Source organism: Marmota flaviventris, chromosome 10, assembly GCF_047511675.1.
Source record: "Marmota flaviventris isolate mMarFla1 chromosome 10, mMarFla1.hap1, whole genome shotgun sequence".
NCBI lineage: Eukaryota > Metazoa > Chordata > Mammalia > Rodentia > Sciuridae > Marmota > Marmota flaviventris.
In genome coordinates this window covers 119,357,613-119,382,626 of record NC_092507.1, presented here as the reverse complement: position 1 = coordinate 119,382,626, position 25,014 = coordinate 119,357,613, and the positions used below count along the sequence as shown (strand labels likewise).

The 25,014-nt window shown below is 54.6% G+C and overlaps 1 protein-coding gene across 3 annotated transcripts in view; it reads right to left on the bottom strand.

Annotated features, from left to right (window-relative positions):
• Nucleotides 1-14,956, bottom strand: part of Kcnn3 (potassium calcium-activated channel subfamily N member 3) — a 152,513-nt gene extending 137,557 nt beyond the window's left edge. The window contains exon 1 of one of the 3 annotated variants that reach the window (XM_027920910.2): nt 13,729-14,956. In XM_027920910.2, coding sequence (XP_027776711.2) covers nt 13,729-14,649 — 921 coding nt within the window. In that variant the 5' untranslated portion in view covers nt 14,650-14,956. Of the gene's footprint in view, nt 1-12,698; nt 12,803-13,728 lie in introns of those variants that run through there. The other 2 variants (XM_027920909.2, XM_027920911.2) reach the window with 2 other exon arrangements.
• Between the last annotated feature and the right edge of the window lie 10,058 nt (nt 14,957-25,014).

Here is a 25,014-nt window from a genome sequence, read left to right as displayed (position 1 = left end):
ATAGATATAGATAGATAGGACTGGGGATGTAGCTCAGTTATAGGCACAATCCCCAATGTTACAAAACAAAATAATAATCATCAAATAAAATAACCAGGTCAGGCGTGGTGGCACACACCTGTAACCCCAGCAGCTCAGGAGGCTGAGGCAGAATGATCACAAGTTCAAAGCCAGCCTCAGCAACTTAGTGAGGCCCTAAGCAACTCAGCGAGACCCTGTCTCTCAATAAAATATTAAAAGGGCTGGGGATGTGGCTCAGTGGTTAAGCACCCCTAGGTTCAATCCCTGGTACCAAAAATAAATAAATAAATAAAACGCCCACTCACTCTCCCCTCAAAATCTAATGCCTCTCATTGCTGCTTTGTTTTCCATCATAGCACTTCTAACATAACATAACACCGTATGTAATTGACTGATGTCATTTTCCCTAGTATCCACAGCACCTAGAATAAAATGCCCGCACACAATAGGTGCTCAATAACTATTTGTTGCATGGATAAAATCATCTGTTTTTATGCCTGGACTTGCTATTCAGCTGCAAGTTTGTCAAGGGCAGTGCCTAGCGCATAGTAGGTGCTTAACATGTGGCTACTGATCTGTTGGCCGGGGTCATTGGGGAAACAGAGGCGGCCTAGCCAAGCCATCCGGGGAAGGCCCGTGGAGGTGCCAAGGGTCTCTGGTTGAACACTGTGTCCCCTGCTGCCCTGCTCCTCTCGGCCCACCCCAGAAAAGTCCCAGAAAAGTCAGGGGAAGGCACATTTCCTTTCCTTTCCATCGATTTTTATTCTCCCAGTGAGAAGACAAATCTGCTTCCCCTCTGCCAGAAGGCCCCGAGCCACGGCTCCTTACATTATAGTAATTAAATCCCTGCTGCGAGGAGGGTTCAGGAGACAAGCGGGCCTCGTGCCAAGGGCTGGCCTGCAGGCAGGAGGCGTCAGGGAGGGCGGCTGGCCAGAAGGCCTGTCTCTCAGCTGTCTCCTGAGAGCGAGGAAATCCACTTAGCCACAATGCCTTCACAGGTTTTCACTTGGGGACGGAAGACAAACCTCCCCAGCCCACCATCCAACAGACCCCGCAGCCAGGAACGCCGCAGCTGCCAATTCCAGGGACCCCCACTGCCCTTCCAAAGACCGCCAATGGAAGCTCCTGCTCCTCGCGCACATCGCTCCCATTCTCCAGATGACAAAACAGAGGCCAGGGACAAGTGTGCTGGGCCGTGCCTGGCGGTTCTCTCCACCCACACGCTCCGCTGACCTTTGCTGACCTCACACAGACCAAACCCACATCACACCTGCTCCAACAGCAGCCTGTCACTGACTCCTCGCAGCAGCCCCAGCCCCCGGGTTACAATGACAACCCCCCCCCCCGCAACCTCCACAAGGACACTGAGAATCAAAGTATTGAAGCAATTTCCCAAAGGCCCACAGCCAGGAAGGGACAGAGCCAGGACGGAGACTCGAATCCATCCAGGGTTAAAGCTGCCGTGGCGCCCGCCTGTGATTCAACAACACGGGAGGCTGAGGCAGGAGGATCGCAAGTTTAAGGCCAGCCTGGGCAACTTCATAAGACACTTCTCAAAATAAAAAACAAGAAGGGCGGGGCTGTAGCACAGCAGTAGAGCACCCCCCAGCTCACCCCTAGTCCCGGGGGAGAGAGGAATAGAACTCACTCACACCTGCCATTCCTTGGTCAAGGGCTGCCTCCCCCACCAGACGGTGAGCCCCGGGTCTGCTCAGTGCTGAAGCCCAGAGCTGATCCGAGCAGCTGGCATAGAGCAGGTCCTCACCAGCACTTACCAACTCAAGACCCAGGCTCGAGAAGCAGAGGGGATGGGGACAGAGGGGCTGGGGGATCTGGTGAGGGGCTCATGGACAGCGGGGAGAGAAGGCCTGAGCATCTATATGAAATTGGGGTGGGGAGCCAGGGGTACAGAGCATGAGGGCCAGATGATCCTGCTGAAGGAGGCAGGGGCCAGGAGCGGGTCTCACTCTAGTCCTCCAGGTTTGGGGAAAGAAGTCTGCATTTGGGGTTTTCCGAGTTACACCATGAGAAACCAACAGTACCAACAGCAGGTATGCACCAAGCCCTGACCAGGTGTCCTCCCTGCATCTTGTCTCCGTCACTCTTCAGGACACATGATCTCCAGAGAGAGGAAAGCATCCTCGTCCCCGTTTCGTCAGCCAGACCTGGAGACAGAGACGAAGGTCAGCTCCCTCCACGAGGCTGCGCAGCCAGAAACCACAGAGCTGGGACGAGAACCCAGAGTGCCTGCTTTACATGGCTCAGCTGACCCCTTCCACCCGTGGAGACTTCCCGGGCCCCCGCCCGGCCTGCCCTGTCACTGGCTCCTGGAGACTCAACACACCTCTGCACTAAATCGACAGCACCCCTCCACCTCCCCGCACCATCCGTGAGCCCAAGTGGCCCACCAAAGCTCTGGTGGGAGCTGGAAGGGCAGGGGACAGGGGTTGAGAACTGTGAGAGACAAGAACATCCCCCTGGTTCAAAAGAGCCCAGGAGATGCCCTGCACAAGCCCATCTGCGGCTGGAGCCAGCAGAGACCCGGCCCTGGGTTTGAATCCCAACTCCACTGCTTCCCAGCTAAGAGGAAGCCACTGGGCAAGTCACCTCACCTCTCCCAACCTCAAGCCTGTCCTCGGCCAAATGGGGGTGGGTATATTCACCTCACCGTGTTGTCAGGAGGATTTAATGAGATGAGCTATAAAAAGCACATAACAAATACTTGCTCTGGGGGCTGGGGCTGGGGCTCAGTGGTAGAGCACTTGCCTGGCACGTGTGAGGCCCTGGGTTCAATCCTCAGCACCACATAAACGATAAATGAATAAAGGCATTGTGTCTCGACAACTAAAAGATATATTAATCAAATAAATAAATATTTCTTTTCTTTTCCTCCCCATCTCTTCTCTTTTTCGGTCCTTGATAAGATTCCAGGTCACCAGGCCTGGTGGCCCACACCTGTAATCCCAGCGGCTCAGGAAGCTGAGGCAGGGGGATTCCAAGTTCAAAGCCAGCCTCAGTAACTTACAAGACCCTTTCTTAAAATAAAATATAAAGGTCAAATGTTCTCTCGGATATGTAGATGCTAACCCTTAACAAGGAGGGGGGGGGGAGGAAGGGAGGGGGGATGGGAAGAGGAGAGACGGCAGGAAGAATCAGCAGAACTCTCCTGTGCTCATACATGAACACACAGCCCGTGGAACCCCACACAATGTTCAGCCACAGAATGGAATTAAACTTGTAATGGGTTGCACCCCACATATGTATAATATGTCAAAATACACCCTACTGTCATGTACGTCTAAACACAACCCCCCCCCCAAAAAAAAAAAAAAAATATATATATATATATATATATATATGGCGGCTAGGGATATGGCTCCGTGGTCAAACATTAAACATTCCTGGGTTCAACCAAAAAAAAAAGACCCCATGTCACTCTGGAGGACATAAGTCTCCATTTTACGAGCGTGCAGTGTTCTCCCGAGCTGCCGGGGACAGAAGCATTATATATGATCCCGTCTGCCTGCGAGAAAACCCCTTATGACTCAACCTCCACCAGAGACTCGCTCTCAGCTTGCATCAATTTCATTTCACTCCTGAGGGATCTCAGGATCCCTGGCAGACAGCACGGACCCAGCCTGGCGCCTTGGGCCAGAATGCCCTCCCACCGGCCAGCCCCTTCACTTCCCTGGGAGCAGAACCACACGCCAGGTCCAGCCCAGAGCAGGAGTGGCCTGGAACCACGGGCTGTGAAGGACCTCAAATGATCCCCAAGGCCACGGAGCTCTCCAAGAGACAGTCGAGGCAAGGGCCATCATTAACCAGGAGGAACGAGAGGAAATTTGTTTCTGTTTCTGTTTCCCCGGTGCTGGGGAAGAAAGCCCGGGGCCCTGAGCATGCCAGGCCAGCACCCTACACTGAGCGCCCCCCAGTTCCACCCTTAATAGGAGGAAATGGAGCCCACTTTCCAGACTCGGAAGCCACCCAACCCTCCACAGCTAAATTGCCAGGCCTGCCTCGGGCTGTGATGAAGCTTGAGTTCTATAGGAACACCGAGCAGCCCGTTTGGTGGAGGACAGACCCCCAGAGCTGACTCAGTACTTGGTCCACAGACCTTCTGCACTCCTGGAACTTAGGATGTTTAGGGTACGGGCTTGGAAGAAAGAAAACAAGAAACAAGGACTAAAACACAGAATCCTTGGGTTCCTGCTCTACCTTTGCTGCTTGCAATGCTGAGTGGCCTTGGACAAATCACAGAGCTTCTCTGGGCCTCGGAGCCCTGTAAGCACAGTCCAAGCCCGGCCTTACCCACAGGGGCCTTGCCTACCCAGGCAAACTCAGCGAGGCCGTTCAGGGAAGGCATGATCCACACCAAGCAGATATGCCCCCAGAGTCATGCCACCCTATGCCATACGGCTCCACGCCCCTCCAAATACAATGGTCCCACCCAGAGGGAGCAGCAGGGCTATCCTGAGCCTGCCCTCAGGAGAGAGGGCCACCACCGGGTCAGGGCTGCAGGCATTCTCACGTGCAGGAGCTATTTAGAGAGCCAACATCTCCCCCACTGGAATTCAGAAAAGAAAGAAAATGGCCAAGCCCCAATTTGTTAAAATCAAGAATCTCCAAAAGGAGAAAACGCCGGGCAGAAATTCCTGCTGGTGGAACCTGAGCTTGCAGGCAGGTGCCAACTCAGGCGAAGGCGCGAGGAGGGACCGCCATTCGCTGGCAGCCTGGACTGACTGCGCCAGCCATTGCGCGGGCCACTTACCCAGCCGTTATCAAGATTCTCATCGTTTATAAATGGGGAAACTGAGGCTCAGAGAGGTTGAGTCACGGGCCTTCGGGAAACCCAGCAATAAGGAGTGGGCCAGAATTAGCGCCTGGTACCGTTTCTTCCTGCCTCCCCACAGGGCCTCCTTTTGTTCAGAGCCACCTACAGGTCACCAGGAGAGGTGGCTCAATCTGGTCAGCTGATCTACCCGTTTGCTGGGCAACGCTGGGCAAGGCACCCACCTTTCTGGGCCTTGCCGTCTGTAACCTGAAACTCAACACATGTGGACCAGCCTCTGCGGTCCTTGAAGGAGGATCCCTGATGCCCACTCTCCTGTTCATTTGACACAAAGCACCGCTCTTGTCCCTTAAGAAAAATGCCCAAGAAGCTGACTCAGAAATAACAGACGCCAATTTGCATATTACTTCACACATCATTTGCATGCTGTTCATTTAGTGTCACCAAGGCTCTGCTCAGACGTCAACCCTGGCTACCTTGTGACCAGGCTTGGTGGGGGGAGAATGGCTTCCACACAGGCAGGTCGGGGTCACCCCTCCCCTACGCAGCTGCCCTCGGTGCCCCTTGGCACCGGCTGGGGAAAGTCACCAATGTCCCAGCCCTGGTGTTGTAAGCAGGTATTCGAGGCAGAAAGCGCCCTTGGAATTCTAGAAACCACCCTCCTGAGTCCTGAAGGGAAAGTCGTGTTCTCCTGACAACACGTCCAGGCCACGGAGCACTCTCCTCCTTCCTGTCAGCCCTCTCCCTGGGGCCCAGCCTCCCGGCCTCTTTCTGCCTGGTCATCTTGTGTCCCCGTGTCCCCCTGACCTTCCTCTAGGCCTCTCAGCCTCTGGCCCGGCCCCATGGGTTTATTTTTGCTCTCTCTCCACCTGTCCAGGGTGAATGTCCACGTCCAATAAGCTTATGCCCAGACCACAGACGGCCAGCTCGGGGCGGAGAGTAACCGGCCCCACGGGACAAGACGGTGTCAGAGGTCCAGCCCCACCTTCCAGAAAAGTATCCACTTCCCTCTCCCCGAGACCATCCAGAAACACGCCCGGGTAACCTGCCACCAGAAGTAAGGACGTTATGGGACACGGGGCCTGTCCCTCCTCTTCCAGAGACCCTTCCTCCTACCAGTGACACACCTCCTTGACAGCAACCTGTGGGACATGCACAGGTGACACCCACAGTCATGTCTCTCCAGTGTGATCCTCCGGGTGGCATCTTCTAATAACTAATACAAGCAACAGCTGGCAGATACTGGAGCTCGATGGGTACCTTGCTCTGTGCTGGGGGTCTTCCTACACATCGGGGTTGGGGTTCACCTTTACCATCTGAAGAAACAGGATCCAGGTCCAGTAAACTTCCCAAGAGCCCCCACTGTACACCACCGAGGCAGGATTTGAACCCAGATCCCAGGCCTTAGCACTGAGCTCCTGACAGTTCACTCAACGTTGAATCCGTCACTGCTCAAGCCCCTGCCATGGGCATTTCGCTTCCCATCCAGAGCCTCTCAGAGTAGGCCTAGTCCCAGAGACGCGCTCCGTCTTCTCTCCCTCCCTGTGGTGACCGCCCAGCAGGGACTTCAGGCTGCCCCCCACGCAACCAGCCGTGTTCGCTACACACTGAGCGACAGGCCCCTGCCCATGACCCTCCCATTCCAGCTGTCCGGCCCTTCGGGACCACTCCACCTCCCAGGGAGCCCAACGTCCCCGGCCTCAGTTACTGTCTTCCTCCTTGTGAGCACCAAGATCACAAACCAGTCCAGCCCTCGGGACGCTCCTCCAGAACGTGAGCTGGAGGACCAGGGCTTGCTCATCTCTGAGATGGACCGTGACCTGGAGTCAGATGACAAAATCCCAGAGAAGGGAACGGGGGTCCGCTCTTATTTTTAAACTAAAGAAATGGAAGGCCAGACGGGGGGAGGGACTGGAAGTAGGATGTGGGAGCCCTCCCCAGGGTCCCTCGGAGCAGAGGCAGCCCTTCCTCAGCACGGACTGCAGCTGACATGAGGCCCAGTCAGGAGGCAGGGAAAGGGGATTCCAGGGTAAGGAAGAAAATTCTAGAACCAGGAGCCTAGAGAGTCCTAGCAGTCTCCTCTCCAGTTCCCAGCAGAGGTTTGTGGTGGCGGCTGGCAACGCACTGGAGACCTGAACCTCATTCCAGAGCCACTTGTCCTGCACCTGGCGTTCAGCCACTCGGTCCTGTGACCACCTGGACCAAGCCACAGAAACCTGCCGCTCTGTTTTTTCATCTGTGAAATTCAATTGGTTGTGACGACTCTTGAGGCCATCATGGGGACCATGAGGGACACAGGCGTGGAAATACCTGTAGGATGTAAGATGTTGAGCCCACATAGACGACCCCTGGGAAGTGACCATGCGGCAGCACTGGAGAGGGAGCAAGAGGACGCAGAAGGAGCCAGACAGAGCTGAGAGCGTTGTGTGTGAAAGTGGTCACTGATGGGGCTGGGGATGTGGCTCAAGCGGTAGCGCGCTCGCCTGGCATGGGTGCAGCCCGGGTTCGATCCTCAGCACCACATACAAACAGAGATGTTGTATCTGCCGAAAACTAAAATGTAAATAAAATCTTTAAAAAAAAAAAAAAGTGGTCACTGAGGCTTGGGGCGGGGTGGGGCCACGGCAGGATCCTCCACCAGCTCTTTGAAGGACAGGCTCCTGTTTCCTCTGTAATCCCCACACCTACCCCGCAGCTTGTCCAGTATCACCATGAGGGCAGTATCACCAAACCCTGTAGTGTGACATCTCAGGGACCCACCATGGGCCTCTCCACGGCCTCACCCTGAGCTCAGGCTACGCCACAGGTAGCCCTCTCCCTGGTGGCCCCAAAGACCCCTGCCTTCTCTTGGCCACACTGACGTCCCCCTCCCACGTCCAGTCCTTCCTGCGCATTCTTGGTAGAGAGCCTCCTGTCTCAACATGTTGCATCTCTGGCCTCGGACCCATAGATCTTGATTTGAATCTAAGCAATTTGGGCTGGGGGTATAGCCCAGGGTACAGCACTTGGTATACGCAAGGCCCTGGGTTCCCCAGAACCACACATACCAAAAAAAAATAAATAATAATAATAATAATAATAATAAATAATCTCTTTCTCCAATAGCACAGCAGGCAAGGGAAAGGGCATGACCTTGAGAGTGAAAAGGACCAGGACCAGGGCTCCCAGCCAGTGACCTCGTCTGCAACGGACGCCTCGAGGATCACCTAGGTCTAGGGCTTTCTGATGTGCAGTCATCCACTGCTCAACAAAGGTCCTCGCCCTCTCTCTCCTGCACCGAGGAGGCTGGGCATCGAGGTAGAGCAGGACTGTCCTGCCCCCAGCCCCGCCTCCTCTCCTGCCTCCCAGATCCCATTTGAGCCCCTGGGGGTGGAAGGACAGGGGTGGGGGGAAGGACCCCTAAAAACCCACTAGCCCCCTCTGGACTCTCCTCACCAGGAGAAAAGGCACTAGAACCTTCCTCCCGGCAGCTCCTGAGAACAGCAGTCCTAGAATCCCCACCCTCATTATTTAAAGAGGACGAGGGGACTTTCTTCTTTCTCTCCCCCTTAGGGATTTCTGAAAGCAAGAGAAGAAAAACAGTTCCCAATGAGAACCCTGGTCTTCCTGTCACTGAGCCAGGGAAAAGTGGTATTTCATCAACACACAGCCACCCCCCACCCCCCACCCCCCACACACACTTTCTTATTTTCTCCCCCAGATAGGCTTCACAGATGACGGCCGTGGAACCCCAGCTCCCTGTTGGGATCGGACATTTCCATCAGGTCTCGGGTTCACGGCACAGCTCACTTGCATTTTTGTCTGATTTTGTTTTTCTTTGCCTAACACTTTTTAAAAAGCGGATCTTTTGGCGGTGGCCTCACAGCAGCTACTCGGGGAGTAGACAGGGCATCCCCTTCCTGAAAGCTAACTAAGGGAAACAGGAGGCGTCAAATAGCTTTCTAATGAGCCTGTTCAGGGGACAAACGCCCAACCGTCAGGCCAGTGCCCATACACCCAGATAATGCCGCCTGAGGGGAGGGGAAGCCCGGACGGACTGTGAAGCCTTCCCCAGGACAGTTATAAATAGTGTGGTGACATGCAGAGGAAGGCACAGCTAAAAAGTTAGCCGTCCCCCTGTGGGTTACAAACGCTTGACTCATTTGCTGACTGTCCACAAAGATTATAAATAAGTTGGTCACCATCCTGGGGGGTGAGAGCCTGTTTTCACACTGCCAGAAGTCGTTGGCCCTCCTCGGGGACAACACACTCAGTGTGACCTGTGACAATCAAATGTGGCCCTGGAGTCCCTTGGCAGCTGGCTCTCAGGCTACTGCCTGTGGTCAAAGCCTTCACAGTCTTCTGCCTTCTGGAACTCTCCAGGTCCTCCCCAGCGAGGGTCTGGGAAAGGAACCTGTCCTATTCCCACTTCCCAGCATGCCTGGACCATCGACACCGTGCCCCAGGGGTCCTCTCAATCACACTAGAACCTGCTCTGACAGCCACCTGCCCACCCCCAGGGGCACCTGGGCCTCGCAGGAACACAGTCATTCACCCCACAGCACCTGCTTCTGCACTGCCTTTTTGGAGACAGGGCAGGGCAGGGCAGAGCCCGGGACTGAGATGCTACTGGGGCTGGGGAAGCGGCTCAATGGGAAAGTGTTTGTGTAGCATGCAAAAGGCCCTGGTTTGATCCCCAGCACCAAAAAGTAAAAAGAACGGGGTACCATTGACCATTCCAGATGGAGGCCAGAGGTGGACTCCCTGAACCCTGTGCATTCAGCAAAAAGACAGGCAGCAAGTCGGCCCTGGCCTAAGGGATACCATTCTCTTTGAAGAGTGAATGGCCAGGAGTTGACTCCTCTGGGCATGAGGAGAAACCTGCCGTCTGGGTGGCCTCCAAGGTCAGAGGTGAGAAAAGCAGCTCCTCATGGGAGTAGACAGGGCGCCAGCAAGCACCTTCACGTGGACGCCTCTGAGTGCAGCTGAGTTACCTGGGCAACGGACCCAGCAAAGGTGCAGGGAGGAGCCAGAGGCAGCCGGAAGGAAGGAGGGGCAGGACGCTGGTCGCCTAGGCAGGAGGGGCAGGGGGTGGGCAGAGGATGGCTCTGCCTGAGAAGGGAAACTCAGATGAATTTTGAAATCGAGGGTGGGGAAGTGTTTGAGGTTGTACAGGATTAGTGAAAAGTGCCCCCTGCTGCGCCAGAGTGTCCCAGCCTCCCACGAGACCACCCCATAGCCCTGGTGACTGGCTCACTGGAGAGAGGCCACAGCCCCACCACCATGAAGCTGCGGAGGGGGTGGGGGGGTCCACAACCCGAGGAGGAGGGGGAAGGCAGGCCGGCCCCATCTCTAACTCTGGACCCCGGAGAGGAAAACCAGCTCTAGAAGAAAATAAAGAACAATAAGAAGGACCCCAAATCCTCTTTGCTCTGACCCTGATAGAGGAATCGTGAGTATCACCAAGATTTCTCAACAGGATCTGGCCCTAAGTCTGCAGAGAGGAAAGCCACTCATTTAAGAAAAGAAAGAAAGAAAGCAGAGTCCCCACTCAGGTCAGGGGAAGCCCAGTGCCTTTAGACCTATTAGGACCATCTCCGCGTCTCTCAGAAAGAGCAGCCGCCTCGTGCCTGCGCCCTGCCTCCCTGCTCCAGGCGGAAACCCCAGCGCTCAGCAGAGCCGCCTGCCAGTGTCATGGCCTACGGCCTGTGAGGGTGGGGGCCGGGGATCATTCTGTCCTGATTTCTCAACCTCCTCACTCACGCTGGCTCCCCTTTGCATCGACTCTGAACCCGCTCCAGGTACGTGCCGTGTTCCTCCTCAAGAGACCAAGCCTGGGTAGCGCATCCCTTCCCCAGAACAGACACCAGCCCAAGACAGGCAGAAAAGCCACAGACCCAGAAAGAAAGGCCGAGAACTTCAGAACCCAGCGACCCGGGCACAAGGCACAGGCCCATCTTCAGTCACTGGGGGAAACAATAGTGTCCTCCTCCTCAAGGCCTTTGAGAGGGAGCTGCCACCAGAGATGCAAAACTACCCAGCCTGACTGGGGTGCCCATGGTCACCCTGTCCATCCTCCTGCCTCACACTGGCCAGCCAAGCCAAGCATCACACAAGCTCCGAAGCAAAATGGAGTGTCACTCATCTGTCCCCAGGGCTACTGGAGTGTCTCTAAGCTCTCCCATGGCAATTTTTCACCCTAACCCAAACACTCCTGTCCCAGAGCCCATTCCTCCACGAAGCTGGGGGGCAGATGCTCACCTCCCCCCAAAACAGACCCATGGTTAAAAGTGGTCTCTGGCCACAGTCAGCCCCCTCTAAGAACTTCTCTCCTCCAATAACAAGTCTTGGTTCCCACTGATTCTAGAGCCAGAGTTAGATTGATTTTTTTTTAAATCTGTCTCTCTTCTTACCATAATCACAAGAGGCCCCATGTATTGAGCCGGCACCAGCTGAGTGCCTTACGCTCCTCTGACTCAATCTCCCTCTTGACGGCTGGGCAATGGGTTCCAGGCTGCAGGACTTACCCAAGATCACACACTGGAAGTGGCCGACCTAGGACTCCAACCTTGATCTGATTCTTTGACACAATGCCACCTGCACCCAGGCAAGACAGGGATATCCTCCCCGTCTCCCCACTTTGGGTCCACAGGGCCTGGCACACACAAGACGCCCAGAAAATAGTTGTCCCATAGGTGACTCAGAACATGGGGATCCAGATGGAAGGACAGAGGGTAAGCAGGTTAAAGGGAGCCCTGTCTGCCCCAGTCCCAGCCCAAGGGTGCACAAGAAGAGCCACCTCAACAGCTGAGGCAAGCAGGACCCTCTGTACCGTTGCCCTCTCTGTGCCACCACCAGTCAGAGGGTCAGTGACTTAGGAACAGAAGAAGCCAAGCACCTCGGGTCACTTCACCCTTCAGTCACCCACAGCCTGCCTCCCCAGCTCTGGAAAAACCCCTTTCCCTGAGCATGGCCACTGTCTTTGGGAAAAGCCGTTTCCTTAAGAGCTCAAACCACAAGGGTCACCGAAAGAGGATGCGCTGGTGTCGCCTCTTCCCCTCGGCCCCTGCCCTTGGGCCTTTATCGGTTCTCCCCTAGGAAGGACTGCTGACCCCCCGGGAATGACTGGAGGGATACAGGGCTTGGCCCAAGGTGGCTGCCAGCCCTATCTCCGGAAGCAGAGCGCCCAGCAGGAGAGGTGACTCTGAGAAAGCAGTGAGCAGAGGGACCCGCAGACTCAGAGGCTTATTTCAAGGAATGACTCAGTGAGCTGCGTTTCCAGGGGAAACCCCACTTGCTTCTCTGCTCACCGAGGGGCAGGAGCTATTTAGACTGAGCAGCTTCCCAGGGCTGCCCTCCGCTGGGGCTGCCCCCCCCCCCAGAGCAGGCGGGTCCCCGGAAGACCCTCTCTCTGCCTGGGAGTCTACACTCTGAATATTCAGGTTGCCTGACAGGTCTGCCCCACCGGATTCCAGAGTGGGCTAGCCCGCCCACCCCTGGTTAAAGTGACATGCTGGGAATGGGGGAAATCCGATCAGCACCTCCCAGGTTTTTGCGGCTGGATTTCAACAAGGAATGTGACAGTCTCGCAGCAGCTGTGCCCGGCCTGAAACAAGCTCTATTTGAATCCTCCAACAGCTGAGCCCCTCCCAGCTACCCGCCAGCCAGCCCAGCCACCCCCTGCCCAAAATGACAATAAATAGAGAAATCCAAGCGAAAAGCAGGCATAGGCACAAGTATCTGTCTCTCACACACACGCACACGCGCACACACACACACACCCCAACAAATTGGGGCTGAGGGGTACCGTGGGAAGAAAGACACTTGTCCAGGGGTCCCCCAGGTCTCCGAGCCTTCCAGCCCACGGCAGAAGGGCTCCCTGGCAAGTAGAGCATCAGCGGAAACCCACCTTCCTCCATCTCCACTCCCCCTGCAAGGGAAGCCCCTTCCTCCGTCTTGGGGCTCGACTGAGAGGCTGCAGCGGTGGGGCCAGCACCCCCTGAAGCCTGTGCCTGCCGTCTCCACCCGGGCGCACTCACACATGCTCTCATCTTTATTTATCCCGAGGAGAAGGAGTTGGGGTGGGAGGGGAGAACCGGGGCTGAGCTGGGGGCGCTGGCTCGCCGGGACCGCTGGGGAAGCCTGTCATCCCATCCCAAGGAGAGGCGGTCCCCCCAGGCTGAAGCCAAGGCGGTGCCCATCTGCTCTGCCTGGGTAACACCTGTAGCCATTTTTATCAAGGGATGTTTATGAGGCAGCAGCAGGTTTACCCTGAGTCCTCTTTCCTGAGGGAAGAGACTGCTGGTTTCCTCCGCCTGTATTTTTACCCCAATGCCCTGGGGAGACTCAGGTCACCCGGTGCTTTTCTATTTTGCCCCGAGTCTCTTGGGGGAAGAGGAGGGAAATAGAAACTTGGGAAGAGAAGGAGAATAGAAGGGACTTGGGCCGTGGGTACAGAATCCCCCACCCCCACCCAGACATTTATTTCTTTTTTATCCTGGGGAAAATGGAGTGGAGCAGGGAGGGAGGAGAGGAGGGGAAGTCGCAGGAACTGGCAAACACATCAAGGCAGAGTGTAATTAATTGGTGCGTTAAGCTGCTGGGTTATGCTTTAGTACAAGTGAGCCAGGAGGAAAAACGATTTCTCAGAAGGGATTCTTTAATCCTCCCTAACACGGAGTCTGCAAATTAGACACAGTGTATGGGGATGTCCCCCCTAAAAGGAAGTGAGGAATGAATTCTCCCGGGATCAAGAAGGAAAACCATGGGAAGTTAGAGTGTTCCATATAACTGAGCTAATGCCTCTCCCACCACCACCTTTCTCTCTCTCATTCTCTCTCTCTCTCTCTCTCTCTCTCTCTCTCTCTCTCTCTCTCTCTCTCTCTTTCTCCCTACATATTCCTTTTGTTCAAGGTATAAAGAGAAACCACAGCCCCTACCTTTGAGTACAAACCCCAAGACAGCTCGGTCTCTATCACCATAACAACAATTCCAAACATCCCAAAAATCAGAGCATAGTCACTCAGTCGCTTTCTCTTTTCAAACAGGGCCCTCCTGTGTCCCAGCTTATAGCCAATGTTTTGGTTTTTCCGCTTGTTGGCTTTGGGGAAGGTGCTGCCGCTGGCAGTGGTGCCGGCATGCTGGTGGTTGTGGGTAGCGTTGGGGTGATGGAGCAGGGTCTGGTGGGCATGATTGTCCTCCCTGGAGGAGATGACGATCTCCGGGGGGTTGCTGGGGCTGAAAAGCTGGAGGGGTTGGCCCTCGGGCTCGGCCTCAATGAGGTTCCTCCGGGAGGCGCTGAGGCGGCTGAGGGGCTTCATGACCCCACCGCTGTACTTGCAGGAGCTCATGGCGATCTCTGTGAAGGGGTTGCTGTCCCGCCGGTGGACCAGGGGGCTGGCCTGCCGGTGCCGGCTACCTCCTCCAGGCCCACTTGTGGCTGTGGAACTTGGAGAGTGGCCAAGCAAGTGGTCATTGAGATTGAGCTGGCTGCCTTGCCTGGAGGAAGGGTGGAGGATGGCCGTGGAGTTGGACGAAGGGGGGGCCCTGAAAGCAGTGGGAGGGGAGTGCAGCAGGCCAGGGTGGGCAAGCTGGCTCTGGAGTTGGGCGAGCTGAGACAGGGGATGCGGTGGCTGCTGCTGCTGCTGCTGCTGCATCTGCGGAGGCTGAGGCTGAGGCTGCAACGAGGGTCCTGGGGGCTGCTGGGGGGCTGCTGGGGGCGCTGGCGGCGCTGGCGGCTGCTGCTGTTGCTGCTGCTGCTGCTGCTGCTGCTGCTCATCCCCAGAGGATGGACAGGGGCACTTGGGGTCTTCATCCAGGTCCCCCACCCCCGAGTCATGGAAGTGCCCAGAAGTGTCCATCTTGGGGCCTGGCTGGATTCCCTGCAGCACAACCCCCCACCCCAAAGCCACCCTCGCTCCAAAGATGTCCTCAAAGAAAGCCAGGCATCCAAGCTCCCCCACCAGAGTGTCTTGGCTCCAGTCCTCTCTTTGGCTTGCTTCGGTTCTCTGGGGCTGCCTGGAGTCCAGACGCTGCCTCTCAAGAATGCATTGTATTGGGCAGTGAGGAAGGGCAGCGGGGGAGCTTGGAGAAGGAAGGAGCGGGGAAAGAACTCTAGCTCAGGAGGTGGTCCTCTAGGAGCGCGTGAGGCCAGGCTGAGCTGCACTCCTCGCTGGCTCGATAGCTTCGCTTTCCTCCTCCTGCCACTGTTATACTGTAAGCCAAGCCCACTTATTAGCAGCTGGTCTCATTGGCTCGGCTCAACTCTCCAACCGCCTCCTAACTCCGCCCCCCTCCCAGGCTCCGCCCCGAAGGAGGGGCCTGCAGTCCTAGGCTCCCGGCCGGGCGGCAGCGCAGCGAGGGCTGGGAACTGTAGTTTTTGCTCCACGACCCTGGAGCAGAACTGCTGCCGCCCTCTTTCCGTGACAGGTATGGCCGAAGTCCGCAAACCCACGGTGACCAGGGTTGTAAGCTCCCGCGGGGACAGTGGAAGGAGGGACAGAGGGACTCCTCAGAAGGGGCACTGTCACCTTGATGAGGGGCAAGACGCTCAGGAAGACAAACATTTATTAAGGCACAGATTGTTTCGCACATATTATTCCAGGTACATCCTCCCAACACCCAAGGAGGCGGGCATTATGTTCCCATTTTACCAAGGAGAAAACTGATGCTCGAAGCTGTTGAGTAGCAACGTCAAGGTCACAGAAGCAGAGGGAATTCACTCCCTCTCACTGTGGATAAACTCACCTACCACTGATGGAGCTCCTGGAATGTATGTGCACCCCCTCTCTGTCATTTCCAACCCCTACATCAACCCTATGAAAATGATGTCATCATTCTCCCTTTACAAATGGAAACCGTTGGAAGAAAGAAAGGGTGGAGAACATTCAAGCACAGACAAATTAAGAAACTTGCCAGATGTCATTCAGCTTGTAATTAAAGATGCCAGGGTTTTGAACTTAGGTCAGTCTGACACTCCAGTTCTCAAAGTGGTTGTTCAACAAACATTGTTCACATGACGGATGAGAACGAGCCAACGAGAATCTGTCCAGGAAGAACCAGCTTCTCCAAAGCAGGATGTGTGAGGCGCACAGCACAACGGCTCCAGCCTCTTCCCTAACAGCTGGGCATGGAGTCACTAGAGGATCTGGCAGAAAGACTGAAGACGCCCCGTGGTCACCCCCTGCCTGATTTTCCCCATGGGGCTCTGAGAGTTGGAGCTGGGAACAGCTGCTAGCTTCCCAGGTTCAGAATCATCATCATCAAGTATTTATTAAGCTCCCACTGTGTGCACAGGGGGTTCGAAAGGGATGGGACCAGAGCTGAATTTATTTCCATTTTAAACTGCAACAGACTTAGGGATTAGAGAGAAAGACACTGTTATGGAATCCCCCAAGCACACCTGGGGTCTGAAGACATCTGGGCTGCAGGTGTAGCTGAGTGGTAAAGTGCTTGCCTCGTATGTACCAGCCCCTAGATTTGATCCCCAGCATCACAAAGGATAAAAAATTTAAAAGGAGGGGAGGCCTCTTCCTGTCTGCTTCCTGATTCCCCATCACCCTTTGGCTTCTGTTCAGCTCCTTCCCTAGAGGAGAAGAGGGAGAGTGAGAGATGCAGGCACACACACACACATACACACACACACACACACGGAAACACACAGGCATACACACACTGCCCTGTGCACACACAGATGCACACACGATTCCTTTGAAATCAGCTCTCTTGAATAGTGAGCAGCAAGTGACCAGGTCAGGAAGGGGCAGAGTTTCCACCCAACGAGCCCAGAGGCCCCTCCCACGTATCATTGCTCACCTCTCCGATCCCTGATCCACCATGAAAACAGAGCTGCATATTACTATAAGCCACACCCCCAGACACCTGGACAATTAAAATTTTCTTCCACAATAATCTTGATTATCATATTATCAGTGATGTGGTCACACACACACACACACACACACACACACAGAGTCATTGCACCAGGGTCTCCTGTGTTTTCCCGTGGCCGTGTGGCGCCCCTGCAGGGAGCCCTGCCTGCCCTCCTCCTCCTGTGTGTCTTCTTGATTTCTGTCCCTCTCTCTCATCCCCAAACAGAGCCACCTGTTTGGTTCAAGGCTCCAGATCACCTGTTTAGTTCTAATGATTTCCTAATAAATTACCATTAATATGGTGTCAGTAACTGAAACGTGCTGTTAGTATTGGCTTTTAGTACCTGATACAACTTCCAGACTGTGAAAAAAATCAATTAAGGGGGCAGACCCCTGGCATTTCTGTGCCCACTCCACCTCATGGGCTACCTTCTGCCTAGGCTCACCTTTCCAGGCCAGCTTCCTGACCCTAGTTCCCTGACTATTTCTGTGAGAGCATGTCCTGCCATCACGGACAGGGGTGAAAAACAGCCTGGGTAAGTCCAAGCTCCCCAGAGCCGAAGGCAGAGTTTCATCTGGGAAATGGCATTACCAAGGCAGCTCCCCACCCCACCCCCCCACCCCTGGTTAGAGCTACCCCATCCTAAACAGGAGGCGGACAAGGTCATGGTTAGAGATGGGGCTCCAGAGTCAGACTTTCCAGTCTGGAGCCTTTGCCTGCCACAGGATGTCTACATAGCCACCGGCAAGATGACCTCTGGTCCTCAGCTTCCTCTCTGTCACGCAGAAGTAATAAGGGTCCCTACTCGTGGCGTTTAGGAGAATATTAGAGGTGAGTCACTAGTAGGGGGGGCTATCCCATAGGGGGCAGCCCTGAACCCCTCAGGATGTCCTGCAGCTGGCCAGGACTGGCTCTTAAAAGATCATTGTGCCCATTTCTTCCCGGCTCCGTGTTCAGCGGTGTCACATCTGTGTCTTGAAATCAGTTGTGATGGGGGTTATTTTCACCACAGAAACCAGCAAACCTGTAAATCAGGGCTTGCTTTGTCCTGTAGAGGAGTTGAGTCTTGAAGGCTGTTAAGCTGATCCAGAGCACCCAAACTGCTCCCAGCCCCGTCCCAGATCCAGACTGCGCCCCCCACCCTCTTCCAGAGACCAGGCTTTGCTCCCCTGCTGCCCTCTCTCTAGTTCCAGCTGTGCCACTGGCTCACTGTGTGACCTTGAGCCACTAGTCTATACTCTCAGCTCCAGTGAGGCAGACCTGACGGTGAACGCCCATGGGTCAGTGAACCAGTGGGGAGCTGCCCCCGCCCAGGGCCTGCTCCGGTCAGCCTTTCTGATCTGCCCCTCCCATGCATAGCGTTCAGATGTCTTCCACCACTGCTGCCTGTCCAAGTCCCCAATGTCGGGAAGTCCCCAGCTCTTGCCTTGATCCCCAACTACAACAGCGTCATCACAACGACCCATGAGTTGGGGTCATTGCTCATTTTATAGATGAGAAAATAGATGTATTGACAGGTTTTAAAACTTGGCCACTCTTACTAACTAGTGGCATTGCTGGGATCAAACCCAGGCCCATTCAACCCCCAAATCCAAGCACTTGACATGTGTTTTGAAACCCAAATTTTTAAGATTCAGCCAACCCTCAGCTTGTGGCCTCACTGAAGAAACAAGTTATGTGCCTCTGGGGGTGACAGAGAACAGCAAATCAGACCACAAAATATGGTTGTGACACTAGAGGTGACTGAGGGCAGGGGATAACCAAGGGAGGCTGTTGCAGGATGAGCAACCACCCTTCACACTGACCTAAAATGAAAGGTGGACACATTAGGCCTCTCTAGTCTGCAAATATGGCGGTCAGGGGTGCAGCGGAATTTCTTACCTCTAGAATACCCAGAGAGTAAGCAAGGACATGTCCACCAGACCCAGGAAGACCAGCTCCACCTCAGGCGTCCTCAGCCCTGCCCTCCTTTCTGACAGCCTCCCTCACCACCTCCTCCTGAAGGGCCGGCATCACCAGCCTCTGGGAGCTGACCAGCTATTCCGCACCTCCACGTCGCTCACGCCATTCCCCCGACATGCTCTTCCTACATCTTCACTAACACATTTCCCTTTGCCCTTAAAGACACGGATCAAGGTCTTCTTCCTAAGACGCCTCCCCTGAGCTCCGAGTCGGAGATCTCACTCTCCCTGTCTATTCAATCTCTGAGAAGCAGTACATCTCATGTCCTTTGTGTCCTTTCCCCAGATTGTGACCTCCTTGAGGGCAGGAATGATGGCTTCTTCAGGCCCGTGTCTGCAGCTCTTCCCTAGAACCAGGTGCACGGTGGGGGCTTCACAGAGATCAACCGTACTGACTGAACTGGAAACTGGGGAGAGTTCATTTGGAGGTAAATAAAAGGAGGTCGCAGCACTTTTCACAACAAATGACAAGCACAATTTCCCTGTCAGTAAAATAAGTGAGATAGAAGAGATGATTTCCAAGATCATTCAGCTTTTAAATTCCATAATCTGTGGTCTATAGATGTTTTTATCCCTAAAAAGTAGAACTAACTGGAAAGTGATGATTCGTAGTTTATCTGGCTGTCTTTCCCCCAAGTCTGTACCTTTTGAGAGCAGAAGGAGTCTAATTTCATTTGGTATCCCCAGTACTGAGCAGGGTGCCTGGCCATGAATACACTCACTAAAGGTTTATCAGAGGAATGGACGGATGGATGATAGAGGATGGATGGATGGATGGATGGATGGATGGATGGATGGATGGCTCATGAATGCAGGGGTGGGCCAATGGATAGATGAATGATGAATGGGCGAATGGGTGGATGATGGAAGGATGGATGGACAGATGGATGACAAGTAGATGGATGGATGTTGGATACAATGACAGATAATAGTGCGTGTTCTATAAATGGCAGTGGTTGGAGAGATGTCCTTGGCCTTCTGGAGACAATGTCATAAAGATCAACCCCACTTTCCCCAGATCTTGTATAGGTAAGTCAGAGACAGTCCTAGGCTGAACGGCACACCCGCTCCCCCAGATTCAATCATTGTTCTGATCTTACCGAAGAACTTTGTTGCTCTAATGATACAAACCACTGTATTTACACAGTGCTTCATAGTTTTCCAACGACTTTCACATAAATCACTTCCTTTGCACCTCCCAGCAGGCCTGGAAGGCAGGGGGTTCTGTTGCCGTCACCCCTTCAACTGAAGTTTAGAAAGTCTAAGTCATGCATTCAGTGTCACCTATCAGCCGTGAACTTGAACCGGGGTCTCCTTCCTTCTCCTCGGAATGCCTTCCCAATGGCCACCACGCCACTAGGATGTAAGGAGCAGCACCAGAGCCACCTCTGTCCCCTCCGACCTCCTTCCTTTGTCGGCTCTCCCAGCTCTACGTCATTCCCTTTTCTTAATTTCCTGGTACTTTGTATCTCCCTGGGGACACTTTTCACTTTCCTTGTATTGGTGCTATCTATACATGTCTTTTCTCCCTGCTTTTGATTTACACCATAAGGTCCTTGGTGAGAGTGAAGTACACACACCCACCCACACCCACACACACACACACCCACACCCACACATACACACACACAACGGAGCTCACTCTGTGCCCAAATTGTGCATTGAATAAATAAATGAGGGAGTTTATACATGATTGAGACTTTGGCCATTTCCCTCCTGGGGTACTTGACCCTGATCTGCTCTATGGCCACCAGGGATGCCAGGGACGCAGGTACCCCTCTCCCATTCGGGCTCCTTTTCTCTGGGTCCCTGGATATCCAGACCCTAGGGTGAGGCCCTTTATAGATAAAGCCCTCCTAACCCTCCCTAAGAGTGAAATGGGACAACCACATCCACCTGCCACCAGGCCACACACCACAACTCTTAGCCACCTAGGCAGACGGAAGATTCCCCAGCTTCACACCATCTCCTCATAGTCCCCCATTTTGCTGGAGAAAAGCTGAGACGCTTTGCTTTGGTCGGGGTGTCACCAGAAAGGGAACATATGGAGGGACACCCACCCTGTGCTACGAGGTCTACTCTGTGCGTGTGTGGTTTCCATAGCTAAAGGGTGACATTCACATCCCCAGTGGACAGCCGAGGAAGCGGCATCAAACTGCAGAGAAGGTGACAGGTTTGCTCTTAATCACAGAGGAGGCAAGAGGCCAAGCCATGAGCCAAACAGGCCATGCCCCGTCCACTCAGTCACTGCCACGGGGCTAATTCCCCTCCGAGAAGATATTCCTCCTGCGCAGATCCTCCAGGAAAGCCCGCTGGTGGCAGCTGGAGAACAGCTCCGGAACAATGTCCATCTTCTGCCCCTGAGACTGCGGAAGGCCGGCTGGTCTTCACACGGGAGAAGATGGCGTGGGCAAGCGGGCAGCGCTCCGGGGGCCGCCCGGGGCTGTGACCCCTCTGCTGCCATTTTCCTGCCAGTGACCATGATGACCATGGCTCTGAGCCTAAACTGATCATCCAAGTCCCTCCACAGCTGGTTTGTGAAAGCGGGGATACGTGTTTCTCCGGCCCCCCTCCCATGGTTTTGCTGTGGGAACTTGGTGTTCCGGCCCGATGAGTCAGTCCGGATGGGAACGCTGATTTACTGGAGGCGTTCAGGGTCAGAGGAAAGGTGCTGATACCGTGTCTGGAAAGAAGTGTATCTGGGAAGAAGGCATGGAAAATGGGCACAGGGTGCCAACTCTGTCCCCACAATGCCCTGCTGGGCTCACAGGGAACCAGTGGAGTCATTCACAAACTTGCAAACTGTAAAGTGCTGCCCCTGTGGACCAGGCAAGTGCAAGGACCAGTGACTGAGGGAGGGAATCTGGAGACCCTGGCCGGTGAGGGCTTAGCATCTGCGCCTCACTCTTAGAGTCTGGGGCCACCCTAAGGTGTCTGCTTGGGGCCAAGTCAGTGGAGAGAGCCTGTCACCTGCCGGGCTGGGTCAGTGGTTGAGTCCTCTCCCAGCTCACGCTGCAGTAGAGATGATGGGGTCCCCCATCCCCTGAAGACTCAGCAGGATTTCTGTCTATTTTGTTCTCTGCTGAATCCTCAGTGCCTAAAACAGTGCCTGTCACAAAACATGCTCTCAATTAAGACTCACTGAAGAAATCAGTTCCTCAGTCCCCAGAGGGGGGGGGAAGTCTATAACAGATTCCCAAACCCAAAGCAGGCCCCTGAGCTGCCCAAGGAACAACCCAGAACCGGGGCAGCTATAGCCCCTGGCACAGAAAGGCAGCCAAGGTCCTGCAGTCAGAGTAGACAGCAACAACAGGACCCGGCCAAAAGTTTGGGCCAGAGCCCTGTGAGCCAGCTGCCAGTCAGAAGCTCAGGAGCAAAGGCCCTGAAGGCCCCAAGTCCTGCTCCCCCCTGGAAATGTCTGGCCACTGGCTGAGGCTCACCCTGGGTTCACCCACCTGGGACGGAGCAACCTGTGGAGGGTTTGTGAGGAGTTTGGCGGCCTCTGCTGGTGGCACATGAACATAGCTTCTCCCTCGAGGCACCTTGGGAGACATGGACCCCCCAAACAAAAACAAACCCTCCACCTCCATGTCCAGCCTCCTTCCGTGGAGACTCGGGGACTGAATCCATGCCTTTGTGAATATTTTGCAAAAGCATTTTCTATTATTCAGGATTCTTCGGTTCTTGCTACCAAAGAAGGGAGGCTAGTTGTCTATTCTAGGTGAAGACATCAATATAAAAGTCTTTGAATGAAAGGGCTGGACGGGACCACAGAGATGCTTCAGGGCCCGCCTTTATTTGCAAAATAATAAGCCCTGCAACCTGGGAGGTGACCTGTGTAAACTCCACGGGTTAAGGACAAAGGTGGATCCCAAACCAGGTCTCCTTGATGTGTGCCCCTCAACTGGCCCCTGGTCCCTCAGTTGCAGTTGAACATCCAATGGCACAGCCTGCCTCAGCCTCCCCTCCCTCCGTCTCACCCACAGGCATCCCCAGCCCAGCCCCCAGCCTTGGCTCCACTCCAAGTCACTGCCATCAAATGCGTCAAATGCGGAAAGAAGCCCCCTCCCCTCACCCTCTACAGGGCACACCCGGGAGCCAAGCACCGAGGAGCAGCACCTTGCTGTGGGTGGTAGAGAAAGGCAGGCCTCCCTTGCCTCCCCTGCTTCCTGTCCTCCTTCTCTCCCGTAAAGGTGAAAGCCAGAGGGTTGCTATGGACACTGCCACGGGCTCTCCCTCCTCAGCAATAATCCAAAGCTGCCCTCCCTGCTGGAGCCCAGGCTCTAATTGCCAAGCCTCAGAGGCGGCCAGGATGCTTCACAGGAGGTACCGGGCAGCCCGAGAGCCCGAGGATCAGATGGGCCGAGGAAGGAAGGAAAGTGACAAGATGGAAATCACCCGAAATTGGAAGCAACAAGCCCGACCTCTGTAGGTGGATTGACAAAACCAATGTCGGTTCAGCCGGAATTAGAAAAGCAATAGTGTCTTAACAGGCTCCCCATCAGCTCGGACACTTAATCACTGTGGCCAGCGTCTCTCAGCGGGATTCTGGGAGGAAAAGAGGAGCCAGGAGGCCCTGCCACCGTGTGCAGAGCAGGGTTGCAGGAAAGACCGTCCCAGCCATTGTGTTCTTACATAAGAACCAGGGGTCCAGGAGCGTACCTGAGCTGCATACCCAGCTATGAGTCCCAGCTTCTGACCCACACAGACCCCCTTGGGTGTCCCCACAAAGAAATCAGATCATTTTCACCACTGCTCGTCTCCCCGCCATTAATCCAGAGCATGTTCCCTCCCAGCAGGATCACACCATGTGACCAGAGAGCCATCACCTCTAATCCTGTCCCCACCATGAAACCAGAACATCTGGCCTTTATGAACATCTTCTCCAAGACATCAGGACAATGTCTTTTCCCCACCATGAGACCCCACCACTGGGCTCTGCCCCATGAAATCATAATTCTCTTATTCACCTGACCCCCAGATGCCCACCTGCTCATCAGACGAGGTCACCAAGACCACAAAGCTCCCTGAAGCCACAGACTTAAATCCAACTGGACAGGAAGGTCCAGTGTGAAGCACCCCAACCAGAGACCACACACTACTGGACGCGGCCCACGGAGCTTCACCCTCCAGAGCTGCCAATGGTCACATGGAACCTTTAAAGAAAGGGCACCCAGGGAACCATGTTGGCCCTACAGGTCACGGAGCACAGATACGGTGGCAGGTGGCCCTCTGGAAGCTGTGCGTGTCTCTCTCAGGCTATGCCCAGTGACGTCATCATGGCCATGAGGACAAAGTTAGATTGATACCGCGTCAACCCTGGGGGAAGTGAATGGACTAGGGAAGTCCATCTCCTTCCCAAGGCCCTTGAGAGTCAGAGAGAGGAATCGGAATAGGGCTGGGGACACAGGCACACACTTATGGGGGGATATATATGGAAGAAAGGATCAAAGACTTTTAAATCCCCCTCCCATCTACCAATTTCTCTCCCTCTGGGAGGTAGTTCTTGTTGTCCCCATTTTATAGAGAAACTGGAACACCACAGGCCTAAGAACTTGCCCCAGGATTTCAAACCCGAGTTCCAGGCTCCGAGCCCCGCACCCTTGCCTTGGCTCCTTCCCATCTGGCGTTGGAAAGTCACACCTCAGGATGGGAATGGATGAGGCTGTACATCTCAGAAAGCGCCTGTGCCAAATAAAAGCCATTATTCCAACCGGGGAATTTTTTTTTCCTACCATTTAGGAAACTTTGCCTCCTCTGATTGTTTCCGAAATTGTGTTCCCAGGGCCGACTTTATGACCAATTGCTGCTCCGACAATCCCCACGGCCCCTCGCAGGCGCTCCTGGGAGGCCTGGGGTGCGCTAATCCGCTTTTCTTAGCACAGTACTTTTTTCCTCCTGCAAAGCCCGTGATTAAGCCTCCTGGTGGCCCCAGGAGCTGGAAAATGTGAGCTCGGGAGGGTCAGAAAGGCCAGTGGCTTCCCACTTCTTGTCACCTCCATTAGTGGACCTCTGAGCCAGCCAGCAGGGCTGGAGAAGGCAGGGAAAGAAAAAGGGTGGAGGCCTGACCCGGAGGCCCCTGATATCTCACGGTGGCTGTTTCCAGCAACGGGGGCCTTGATCTGGCCACGGGGGCACTCTGCACCTCCCAGCAAAGGCCCAAAGAGCCATCAAGTCCCCTGCCCAGTAAAGAAGTCTCCGTGCTCTCTGACCAGAAATCTCAGCTGATCCAACTTCTACTGTAGAGAGAAAGGACAATATCCTGAAAGATAAAGACCCCAGGTTTGGACTTGGGAGATTCTTTTGTGTGGTACTGGCAGGGCTTGGATCAAGATCCCAAAATTTCCAAATCCAAAAAGTACCTATGTGGGGACGGTGGGGAAGGTGCTTTGA